Genomic DNA, 12,368 nt, shown 5'->3' with positions numbered 1-12,368 from the left:
TCTGCTCATGAGATGGGCCTGTAACTTCAGGATTAGGCAACAGAGACAGGAAAGGTTGAGGGAAGGAAGGTAACCAGAGGGAGAAGCCTCTCCAGCATCAATGATGCCTAAAACATAGAGGTGCCATCTTGCCTGCTCTTTGAGAACCTAGCAATTCAGCTCAGCCACTGTGGGACCCGTGGGACCCCTGGGCCCCGGGTCCCCTTCAGCAAAGAGGGGAAAAAAATGCTTGGGTATAGCACTCTGCAATCCTGCATTGAGAGTTGGGGTACAGGGGGCTGGATAAGGGCTAGGGATCTTTGTCTTGCCCGTCTAAGCTGGGGAAAAAGCTGTGTTCAGGCATTAACGTCACCACCCTAATCCTCCGGGCTTCCCTTTTGGCTCAGCTGGTAAAGAGTCCTCCTGCAATGTGGGAGACCTGGGTTTGATCCCTGGGTTGGTAAGGTCCCCTGGAGAAGGGAAAGGCTACCCACTCTAGTATTCTGGCCTGGAGAATTGTCCGTGGGGTCCCAAAGAGTTGGACACGACTGAGCGACTTTCACCCTAATCCTCATACTCATCACCCAACATGGACCCTGCTGGAGTTGGGGGCTGCCAGACACAACTGAATACGCACGAGATCAGCAATGGTGTGGAGAGTAGTGTTCTATCCAGTTCTCCAACTTGGAATTCTCTGAGCTTGTTTTCCCAGCCTGGCCTGCTGTGAACTTTTCCTGCCTTCTGTTTCGCACTAGGAATGGAACTCTGGTGCCCTGGCCTACACAGTCCTCTGGCCAACAATGTTCTTTCAGGACAATGAGCAAGCCCTCCCCCAGCACTGACTGAAGCAGAGACTGAGGAGTAGGGTCTGATTCTCTCCTTCCCTTGGTCTTTTTCTGTCTGATTCTGGGCCTCTGTCTCTGTTTGTGAGCCTTTCCTTCTTCCCCAGGGGACCCTGGGAACCCCTCCTCTCTCCTGTCTCCCCCTCCTCCCCTTTGGCTGGGAAAGTGACTAGAGCCTGAATAGTGCCAGACACCTGCCTGCCAGATGTGGCGATTCCCTATTCTTCTCTCCCCCCTCCCCAAATGTCTATCCTTTCCCCACCCCACTGAGCTCAGGCAGAGGGAGCCCCCCTACAGGGTGATTTAGTGCTGCAGCCCCTCTTCCTCAGTGCCCCCTCCAGTTCCTCGCTCTCTCCCTGGTGCCCATGCTCCCACTTTTTCCCACCTGGTACAGCCTCCTCCCTGCTCCCACCCTGGGGTGCTGGCTTGTGTAAGTTTCAGCTCCTGGACTGGAGAATGAATGGGTGGGGCAGAGGTGACTGGCCTCTTTTTCACCCATGGGAAAGTACATCAGCTGGGCTGAGGACAGTGGCAGCCAAAGCTGATGTCACTCTCACTGGTAAGGTGAGGAGAGGGTGAGTGGGGACAGAACTAGCACTCCAAGACTGACTGCAGAGGTCTGTGAGACCTCCCCAGGTAGGCAAGAAAGCTCAGAATTGTGGCTGCCTGGTAGATATCACGTCTCTGGCTGGGTCTCCTGATCTTGTCTGGATCAGTGTCTCAATATGACTCAGTAAATGCCCTTCAGCTCCTCCCCTTCAGATTTATCCAAAACACACACTTAAAGGGAACCCTTAGTCCTTACCCTTCTCTCATCAGTGTTTGCCCTTCGGTGTCTTTTCTCTATTAATCTCTCTTCCCTCCCATTTCACCCTCTTCAATTTGTTGAATTTCCCTCCCGGTCACCTGGCCTCCCCCAACTCCATCCATCCCATATCACAACACAATATGATCCCAGACCTCCTACCAAAGCAAAGACTCATACAAAGTCACTAATTTCTCCTTTCCATCCCTCTTTGCAATCTGACAGTCCCCGTGGGCCAGACAGAGAGCTCTGAGGTGGGGGTAGGGTAAAGGATGGCTGAGTTGAAGAACAGCAGAGGCAGGACAGGTAGATGAAGGGTTCAAGGAGGTAGGAGAGGTGGAAGGAGTGGGACAGAAAGATGGAAAGAGAAAAAGACGACTGCGACACAAAGAGGGTTGAGGGTTAGCAGAAAGCCAGCATAGCAAATTGCGTAAGAGAAACCCACACAAAGAAAGCAAAGCCGGGAGCAGGGGGAATGGAAAGATGGAGACAGGAAAGTTATAGCAAGAGAAGGCAGCTAGGGAGGGGCCAGGCAAGGGGCAGCCTGGCCCTCCTGGGCCCCCTCTCACTGCTGGGCCATAAATCTTGTGTATGCGTGCATGTGTGTCTGTCTGTCCGTCTGTGTGCCTGAATTCAGGGCACAGGCATAGAGGGGTGTCTGGTGAGGGTAGAGATGATCCCCACAATATTATTCTATTTCTTTCAGCCGCCTCCTTCCTTGAGGCACCCCACACCTATACACCCCTCAACCAGGATTCCTGATGCTCCAGGAGCCATCCCCAAGGTATTTCCAGGATTCCAAGGAATCCAGACTTTTTCACTTGGAATGCAGGCCTGCTGGAATGTGCAGTTAGGATCTGTAGCATCAAGAGGCCCCAGCACCTCACTGCCCACCCCCATGCCTGCTCACCAGCTGCTCCTGTCCATCTTCTCCTCCCACTCTCCTTGTATCTCTCCCTCCTCTGTACTGACCCCTCCCCCAGCCCCTGACCCCCAGCCGCCTGGGGCCTGGGTTGGAGGGGAGACAAAGACAGGATTTATCACCAGGATAGAGAAGCAGCCAGAGACCAGGGCTGAGGGCAATGGCTGACCTCCCTTGATGGGAGGGAGTGCTTGGCCAGATGCTGGGAGGTGGAAAGCCTGGGTTCTAGTGGCTCCTGCTCACAGCTCTCGCCCCCTCACCCTTTCCCCTACTCAAACCTTGCTTTCTCCTTTGTCCCTGAAGATTGAGGAAAGAGAGGATGGCCTCAGGTGATTTTAGGCCCCTGAAGAACAACCTGGGAGAAGGGAAGACAGGAGATGGATGTCTTATGGATACTGGGGAGGATCTGGAAACCAGGCTTCTATTATTTCCTGGACTAGAAAGGAGTTCAGGTTTAGCAATGCAACAGATGAAATGAGATGGAGAGGTCCCCCAATCTAGGGGGACTTCTCCAGAACAGGCCCTGATTGCCAACAAAGAGGGAGATAAAGGTGACTGTGGGTCTTGAAAGATGGAAGATACCATCTCACCTGAAATCAAAGGAAGAAATGAAATTCCCCAAGAGTAACTAGCTCCTGATGGCTCAGATAGTAAAGAATCTGCCTGTAATGCAGGAGACCCAGGTTCAATCCCTGGGTCTGGAAGATCCCCTGGAGAAGGGAATGGCAACCCACTCCAGTATTCTTGCCAGGAGAATTCTATGGACGAGCCTGGTGGGCTACAGTCTAAAGAGTCAGAGTCGGACACACTGAGCAATTAACACTTGCTAGCTCCAGTCCCTTTGAGAAGACCTGCCTCCCTGAGATCCCCCATTGCCCACTGAGAGGATGGGGAGCAGCTGGACCCTGCCTTTACAGTAAATAGACTATTGGCCCGAAATTGTCTCTACTCAGCAGGCAGGGTGTGTGCTCAACGAGAGGGAATGGTGTGATCCAGGAGTTTCCGAGAAACTAGACCATATATCTTTCAGTGGACAGCTCCTGCAGCTTCCCTAGCCGCCCTTGGAGGCCCACTAGCCCTCCAGAATCTCAGCATGTTAGAAGCCTCCAAAAACCCAACTCTGAAGCTGCACCACTTCCAACTCCTGGCCCCCACTCCCTGACATCCTGCTTTCTGCCTTCACCCCACTGTTTCAGGAGAAGGATGCTTGAATGAATTACCTCCAAGTGAAAAAAGGATGGAGGGAAGAGAAACCAAGGCAACTGGGAGCTTTCAGTCTGTCTACCAGTCTCTCAACACAGCCCCACCAAACCATCCTACCCAGGGGCTGATGAAGGAGACCATCTCGTGGTTTCTTTTTAAATTCTGCAAGCTGAAACCATCCTCTCAATTCTCAATGGAAAGCCCAAATTTGGAAATTTCAGTGGGAAAGGCTCATAGGTTGGGAGCAGAGACTGGGAAAGGACAAAAGAATGGCGGGGCAGGGGCGGGTGGGTGGGTGGGATTTGCACAGGGTAAGGAAAAAAACAGGAAAAGGGAGAAGTGAGCATCTCCAGCATCTCTCGTTTTTTCCTGGCTCCCCCTTCCCCCAGTTGAGAAGGCAGATTTACAGCCCTGGTTTGGGGAGGGGGGGTGAGCATAAGGAAGACAGATCTGCAGTTCTGCCCTCTGAGTGTCTGGGTACTTAGCTTTAACTCCCCCATTAGCATCAATCCCCATCTTGCTGCCCATCCGTCTTCTGACATCAGCTCCTTCCCCTCTCTGTAGCCCAGGCTTTCTGACCCTAAGTGGCTCTTAAAGGGCCAGTCTAGACCTTTCTCTCCCTCCCTTCTCCCACTCCAGGCAGCACAGTCTGGGGTGTGTGTGTGTGTGTTTATGTGCAGCCATCCTTGCTGAGGCCAGAGTGGATGGGAGGCCCACTGTGTACATGTGGAGAGGGGGCAGCTCTTCCCTAGCTCCCTCTGTTCTCTTTAGGTCCCTCTATATCAGGGACCCCCATCTTTGTTCACTACCTCCCCAAGCCCAGAGCAAGCCCTCCAGTTGAGCTGAGGGTCACAGACATGGCTCCTAAAGCTGAGGGCTGGAGAAGTCATGTAGATCCACAGGGAAGATCCTCTCTCCCTCTCATTTCCTGGAGGCCCAGGGCAAGGGGGTATCCTGAATCACAGGCTGTCTTTAATTCTCAGCCAGCAGTGGGGGTGGATAGGGTGAGACTCCTAGGAGATGCCCTGAGCCCCACATTCCTGGCCTCCTTTCCCAGGGACCCAGGCTGTGGTGGTGGTGGTGGGGTGGCATTTCAAATCTTCCTCTCTCTGTGAGGGTAATGACAAGCCAGAGAAACCTGCCTCTACATTTACTGGCTCCTCTTTCTTATTCCTCAGCAACTGAGTTTAGGGGGTAACAGGGGAAACTGGCTTCTCCCCATTTCTCTCCATCTTCTGCAGAAAATGCTGTAACTGCACTCCAGGGGCTATAAGAATGCCAGGATGATTGGAAAGTTCCTCCCCCATCAACCTTCAATCCTTTCTGCTGCAAAGCTCTGCAGTCCTCTGAGGGGCTTTCCAGGATAGTCAAAGCCCTTTCCTGATATCTGAAACCCACTCCCCACCTCACTCAGTGTTCCCTTTTCTGGCTCAGGATGAGACAGAACTGGTAAGCGGGGGGAACTGGTAGGTGGGGGGGCTTGGGAAAGTGGCCACGCTAAAAATAGGAGCCCCCAGCTGCACCCCCCCACCAACGGCCCCTTATTTATCACCTTCCAAACCTCACTCTCAAAGAAGCATAAATATTCCTAATTCCTGAAGGCCAGCCCTGAACTCATAAATTTAACTGGGGAGGTGGGCAAGGGGAGGAGTGAGGTGTGGGGAAGGGGAGCCTACTGCAGCCTTGAGGAAGCCGAACATCTCCTGGGGGCGGTGTCTGACTTATCCCCAGGCTGACGCCTGTGGGTCTTCCGTTGAGAAGAGGAGGAGTTGCGGCTCTCAATATTTCCTCTAGGAATTAGCCTTTTCTCACTCCCCGCCCCGAAATGAAAAACAAACTTAGTTCTGTCTTCTCGATTATTTCTCCATCCTTCTCCATCCCTCTTTCCTTGTTATTACCTTCTAGTTCTTTCCTGCGCCCCTCTTGCCTCTCTGCTGCGCTTTTCTCTACGCCTTTGCTCCTCAAGGTCTCTCCCTTTTCAGAACCATTGTCTGAAGAGGAAATTTTCGTCTCTTGTTCTGTCTGGATAGTGAGGTTTGAAGAGTCCCCTTCAGTGCCCCCATCTCCCCGCTTCTGCCCATTAGCCCCCTCAAACGCGCCCTTTTCAGTCTTCTCCTCACACCCTCCCTTTCTCTCCCTCGGCCTTCCTTTCTCCTCGGTCTTCCTTTTCCTGTCACTCACTTCGCCTCCTTCCTCAGTTTCCCCTTCAGCTCAGGATTCTCTCTCTCTCTCCAATCTCCTTTTCTCTCCCTACTGTACCCCATCCTACCCCGCGGACTCCTCAGGTCCTATTTACCCCTTTAGACCCCCTCCTCTGCTTCAGTGTCTACCACCACCACACCCCATTTTCCTCTCCCAACGGATGAAAGAGGAGGAGAAAGCTTGAGGAATAGGTATAGGGAATGCGGTTCGAGGAGGGGAGGGAGAGCAAGGAGAGAAAAAGCAACGGAGAGGGAGACGGAAGCGGTGCAGAGGGGAGGGGCGTCCTCACTCCCCATGCAGCGCCCCGCTCTCCCCGCCGCCACTGAACCATAAATCAGAGCTAAGGCGGTTTGGCCAATGGTAGAGTGACTCGTAAATCGGCCTGTCAAGATCAGCCAATGAGAGGCGGCGTTAAATCAAGTCCTGTCAGCGCTTGGCCAATGAAAGGCCCTGGGCTGACCATAAATCTGCCTGTAAGAGACAGAGAAAGAGAGAGAGTGTGCGTACAAGCGAGAGCTGCAGGGGCGGGGGACAGGGGAGGGGGCGGGGGAGAGCGGGCTGGGGGCCAGGCGCGAGAGAAAGCTGCGGAGAAAAAAGGGCGATAACGGAGGTACAAGCGCTGAAGACAGCGTAGAGGAGAGACGGACAGATGGAGAGAGACAAAGAGAAGCCTTGAGAGATAGCGTCAGAAAGTCAGCGATAGAGCTGGGGCTCCGGCGGGAGACTGACAGAGATAAAGAAAATAGAGACCGACACTGACACCCTCAGGAGGGCCCCCGTGAAACAGTTCCCCAAGACAAATGCATACACTTGGCCGAGATACGCGTGAGCTCCGCACCACGAGGGACCTCGTGCGTGGACACAAACGCGCGCCGTGCACACACGCAAGAGAGAGAACGAGCCTGAGGCATAATCTTCCTTCTCTTTTCCCCTCACTCGACGCCTATGGAGATTAGGGGTGGGGTATATGTGTGGGGCTGTTGAGGGTGAGAGAGGAGGGGGTTGCTTTCTCGCTATGATGTGTCCTGTTTGGTCTCAGACTCTAGGGTTTCCCATGTCCTCTTGAGTCATTTTTTCCAGTGACTGAGGATTGGGAAGTCCCTTCTGAGGTCTAACTTCAATCCCTATTGCTGCTCATTTCTACTTGCCAAAGCTTTTGAATCGCCTTCAAAGATTATGAAAAGTGAAGCCTTTTACAACCCCTTCAGAGAACTCTTAACTTTGAGAATCTTAGAAGGTCTGAGCAGGAAGGATTTTTAGGGGTCATCTGATCACTTGATTCTAGTCATAGAAGTTTCGGTCTTACTGTGGTTAGACATGTAGACTGGTACTAAAGTCAGACTTTCAGTTCTCAAATCATGATCATATCACTTATTAACCCTTGGACTTTAGACCAATGGCTTGCCCTATTTGTGCATTATTTATTTTTTAAGCAACCTATTTGTGCATTATTTATTTATTTTTTAAGCAAAAGATTATAATAGATATGCTCAGATGCTCAGTCATGTCCAACTCTTTGTGACTCCCATGGACTGTAGCCTACCAGGCTCCTCTGTACATGGGATTTTCCAGGCAAGAATACTGGAGTGGGGTGCCATTTCCGCCTCCAGGGGATCTTCCCAACCCAGGGATCGAACTCGAGTCTCTTACATCTCCTGCATTGGCGGGTGGATTCTTTACTACTGACACCACCTGGGAAGCTCATTATAATAGATACCTTATGGTAAATTTTGTGAAGATTATGCAAAATAATATATTTACAGGATTTAGGACAGTATAAGGTGCATGGTAAGAGTGCACCCCCACCTGCATCTTTGTACAGATGATAAAACCTGAGGTCCAAAACGACTCAGGTTCCTGGTCCAACTCACAGAACAAATTATCGGAGAGCCTTGACTGGAGCCCTGGTATCTATACTCCCAGGCCAATGATCCTTATTGGTCTTGCTGTTCACCCCACCTGTCTGGACCCCCAGCTCAGTCACCTGAACTTGATTCAATACAGGCTGCTGTGATTTTTGTGAAAGGAGAACACTCAAAAATACATGTTTCTTATTAGGAAGCAGGACTCTTGGGCCCTGGAGGTGTGTTGAACGTGAGGGTATCAATTTGTCCACCCTGACTATGGTCCTTTCTGCTCTCATCTTCTTCTCTCTGGACTTTGTTCTCTCAAACCACGGACTTAGGGGCCGGGAAGGGACACATGCAGCCAGAGCAGTGTCACCATCAGTATGACTCTCACATTCTATCCACAGTGCCCACTCTTTTTCCCCCACCCCAGCTAGGTAGACAGTAAATATCGCATGAATAATAAGTGTCTACTTCTTCATTTTTCTTCCTAAGATTTGGGCAAAAAGGAGGGGTGGGGATTCCTGGATCTCTGCCCTTGCTGGCCAGGAGGGTGGTAGTATATCTGGACTCCCTGTCTTGCTGATACCTTCTGTCCTCACAGGGAAGCGAGAAAGGAAACACAGAGAACCAGCGTCACCTGGTGGCCACAGGTGCTTTGAATTCATGCATGTGCATGCATGTGCACACGGCTGACAGGATATTGGTCACACTGGAGGAAGGGAGTGGTGTGACCTCCCCTTAGCCTGGCCCCTGGGCCTTCTTAACTAGAGTCTTTTTGTAACTTTTGTAACCCAGGATGACAAGAGCAAGTCTGAGGTAAGAGGAGGGGCCAGGACCCAGGTGAATTAACTCCAAGCAGCGTGACCCTGCTAGGGCAGCTAGAATGCCTGCCTGCCACTGCCTTGGTTAAGCTCAGTTCCATTTCCACAGAGAGAGGAGTTCTCCCCCATGTCTGTTCTCTTTGGACTGGACAAGGGTCAGGGGGCTGGACTCAACTGGAATGGCCATCAAAGCTGGATTTCAGAACTTTGTGTTGGGAAAAAAAAACCTGTTTGTTGTGATGGGTCATCCTGGCAGCGGTAGCTAGAGGTGGGGGCCATTTCTGGGAAGTTAAATCAGTTCAGTTGCTCAGTCATGTCCAACTCTTTGTGACCCCATGGACTGCAGCATGCCAGGCCTCCCCATCCATCACCAACTCCTGGAGTCCACCCAAACCCATGTCCATTGAGTCGGTGATACCATCCAACCATCTCATCCTCTGTCGTCCCCTTCTCCTCCTGCCTTCAATCTTTCCCAACATCAGGGTCTTTTCAAATGAGTCAGTTCTTCGCATCAGGTGGCCAAAATATTGGAGTTTCAGTTAAACAAAAAGGCAGGCTAATAGAGACTTCCCTGGTGGTCCAATGGTTAAGAATTCACCTTGTAATAATGCAGGGGACACAAGGTCGATCCCTTTTCAGGGACCTAAGATCCTACATGCTGCAGAGCTCGCCACAGCTAGAGAGTCCGAGCACTGCAAAGAGAGATCCTTCATGCTGCAACTAAGATTGGTGGCAACGAAATTTTAAAAATATTAAAAAAAAAGAATTGGTTGTCTGGCATCCGCTAAGGGTGTCCATGCATGCTCAGTCTCTTCAGGCGTGTCCAACTCTTTGCAACCCTATGGACTGTAGCCTGCCAGACTCCTCTGTCCATGGGATTCTCCAGGCAAGAATACTGGAGTGGGTTGCCGTGCCCTCCTCCAGGGGATCTTCCCAACTCAGGGATTGAACTGGTGTCTCTTATGTCTCCTGCATTTACAAGTGGGTTCTTTACTGCTAGCGCCACCTGGTAAGCTAATAGTAATTGATTTTTTTTTTTTAAAGAGGCAAGCTAATCTTAAACCAACTCACATGATTTACACCTGGAAACCCCTCAGCTGGTCTTCTGCTTCCTGCCCCTGCTCTGACTTATGTCCCCCCAAACCCTCAACTATTAGGTTCCAGCTGCAAACCAACCCTGGCCTATTTTCTTCTTCCCCACAGATCACACCTGAACATGAAGAGGATAGAATTCATTTATTAATAATTAATAATACATCTTGAGCAGCCTAGGGCTGAAATGTTGAGTGAAGGTTGGAGAGGCTGGGTTTGGGGAGTTTGGGGGGTGGTTGTCCATGAAAATTCCCACAGGTCTCACTTTCACCTATTTCTATAACAGCTGGCCACCTTAGTTCTGGAAGAGACAATCCCAGATTCTGGTGACTGGGGACACAGTTTTAATGGAACCTACGGAAACTCCGGGGCCCTCGTTTCAGGAGGGAGCCATAGGCTTGGCGGAACTGGCGGTTCATGGCTGCGTACAGCACAGGGTTGATGCAGCCATTAAGCCAGGTGAGGTTGGCAGCCAGCATGTGGAGAACTCGGGGAGCCTGGACCTTGGCATCCAGGATGTTGAGTAGCAAGAAAGGGATGTAGCTCAGGGTGAAGCAGAGGAACACAGCAAAACACATCCGGGTCACCTTCCCAAACTCTGATGGAGAGTCCTGAGCTCTCTGGGCTCCTTTAGTCATCCTGGCCTTGGCAGCCACTCCTGGAGGGTTTTTCTCTGCCATCTGCTTAGCTGCCTTACTGTTGTTCTGGTCCCTGACTTCTGATGAGTCTCCTTCCAGGGTCTGGGTGGTGGCAGCACTGACTGGCTCAGATGAAATCCCCTCGCTAGGCCCTCCTGATGCCAGCCCACTGTCCAGCTCCTGGAAGCAACCAGGAGCGGCCTCCTGTGCCCCAGCCACATGGCTGGAGCGGGTGCTTGCCTGGCGCAGCTTGTACTGATCCAGTGCTTGTGCTGCTCGCTTCACCTGCCGGTGGATGAGGCAATAGAAGATGCCGACACTGCTGAGCCCAACCACAAAATAGATGCCCAGGAGGACGGTGGTGTAGGGCTGGCCTCGGATGCGATCAAAGCTGCAGGTGCAGACTACGGGCACCAAGATATAGATTGGCCAGAGGGGAGCGAAGCTGGCCACAGCCACCACCCAGGTGCTCGCCAATGCCAGCACTATGCCCTTGGCACTGAAAACTTGGGGAAAGAGCTTAGGGTGGGCAATGAGGAGATAGCGTCCCAGGGCGATGAGGCAGAGGGTGAGGATGGAGACAGAGTTGAATGCAAAAAGGAGGAACCCAAAGATGCGGCAGAAGGTGGCACCAGTGCGCCAGTGCAGGTTGAGGTAGGTGTCCACTGAGAAGGGCTGGAGAAGGGTGCAATAGAGCAGATCAGCCACTGTGAGGTTGGCGATGAGCAGGTTGAAGCGGGTACGGAGCTTGGGCTGGATGGCCAAGGCCAGCAGGGTGAGCACGTTGCCCATGGTGCCCGTCACAGCCACCACAATTCCCCAGCTAACTGCCACGTAACGATAGCCCAGCACAGACTCATGGTAGCAGGAGAAGTTGACGTCAGAAGCGTTCCACATGATGGAAGCTGAAAGGGATGGGGAGACGAGGAAGTCACAACCTGACCTTGAATTCAGATCTCTCGAATAACTCTCGGCTTCTAGGCACCTGAATTGTTGCAGGAGCTCCTGAGCCATTCCCAAGCTTTTTCATCCCAAGATCCCCAACCTCCTCTTTCCCATTCTCAAAGATTTTCCCAAATGTTTATCTATTTTATCTATGAAGTTTCTGTCTACTCCCATCTCCAGGCCTTTTCAGTATCCCTCCAGATACTCTCCCCTGTCCTTTAAGACCACCCAGGAGTCCCCTCTCCTCTGTATTCAGAATAGTCCTATCTGTCTGTAGTCCCTTCTGCCACACACACATAACAGGCCTCAGTTTTTTTTATTGTTTGTTTGTTTTTACCACCTGGGAGATGAGACAGAGAATATAAAAGTATATCCACCACAAGAGTACTCACCTGAGTCTCCCAGCCTTCAAATCTCTCTTCAGCAGAAGAAGTTTAACTCACTCAAAGCACAGTCCTTTCTGGTGGGCAGTCAGGCTTCAAACAAGAGGTGCTCTGCTTCTATTATACCGGCCTGAAAGAACAAGAAACTCCCCAGTTACCCAACCTCACCACTTCCTCCCTTGCCTCCGGTCCTACTCATTTGGCTTTAACTAGTGAAATATGGGCTTCTCTGTTGAAATTTCCTTACTACTTACTGCACTGGACACCACAAATGATGTAGCCAGTCCTGGTTAGGGCAGTGGATGTGGGAATTGAGAACAATGTCAGGATCCATAGGTTACTGAGAGGCAGATAGGATTCATTTAATGATTCATAGGAAAAAGGTTTAGGAGGGAAGACTAGGAGGACGCCCACTTTTCCAGGTGGGAGTGGTTCTCTTAATCAATGAGATAGGGAATGTGGGAAGTATCACAGGTTTAGGAAGGGGGTAAATAATGAATTCAGTTTTATACCAGATTTGAGGTACCTGCGGGATATGCTAATATCCTTGCTCCTCTAACCTAAATTTCTTCCAGCCCTCCCAAGCTTTCTCCACATGTGATCCAGCCCTACTTTTCTCCGCCCATTTTCCTATCTGGCCACTTCTGCCCGTCAGATTTCTAGATCTCTAGGCTCTTTTTTGAGCT

The 12,368-nt window shown here is 51.4% G+C and overlaps 1 protein-coding gene across 1 annotated transcript; it reads right to left on the bottom strand.

The window, feature by feature from the left end:
* GPR84 (G protein-coupled receptor 84) lies at positions 9,842-11,793 on the bottom strand. The gene is made up of 2 exons (XM_005679846.2): positions 11,692-11,793; positions 9,842-11,259 (listed from the first exon to the last, which is right to left on the bottom strand). The coding sequence occupies exon 2, from the start codon at positions 11,249-11,251 to the stop codon at positions 10,061-10,063; it is 1,191 nt and encodes a 396-aa protein (XP_005679903.1). The 5' UTR covers positions 11,252-11,259; positions 11,692-11,793; the 3' UTR covers positions 9,842-10,060.

Source organism: Capra hircus, chromosome 5, assembly GCF_001704415.2.
Source record: "Capra hircus breed San Clemente chromosome 5, ASM170441v1, whole genome shotgun sequence".
Taxonomy (NCBI): Eukaryota; Metazoa; Chordata; class Mammalia; order Artiodactyla; family Bovidae; genus Capra; species Capra hircus.
Note: the sequence above shows the minus strand (reverse complement) of the source record. Positions and strands in the feature narration are given on the sequence as shown.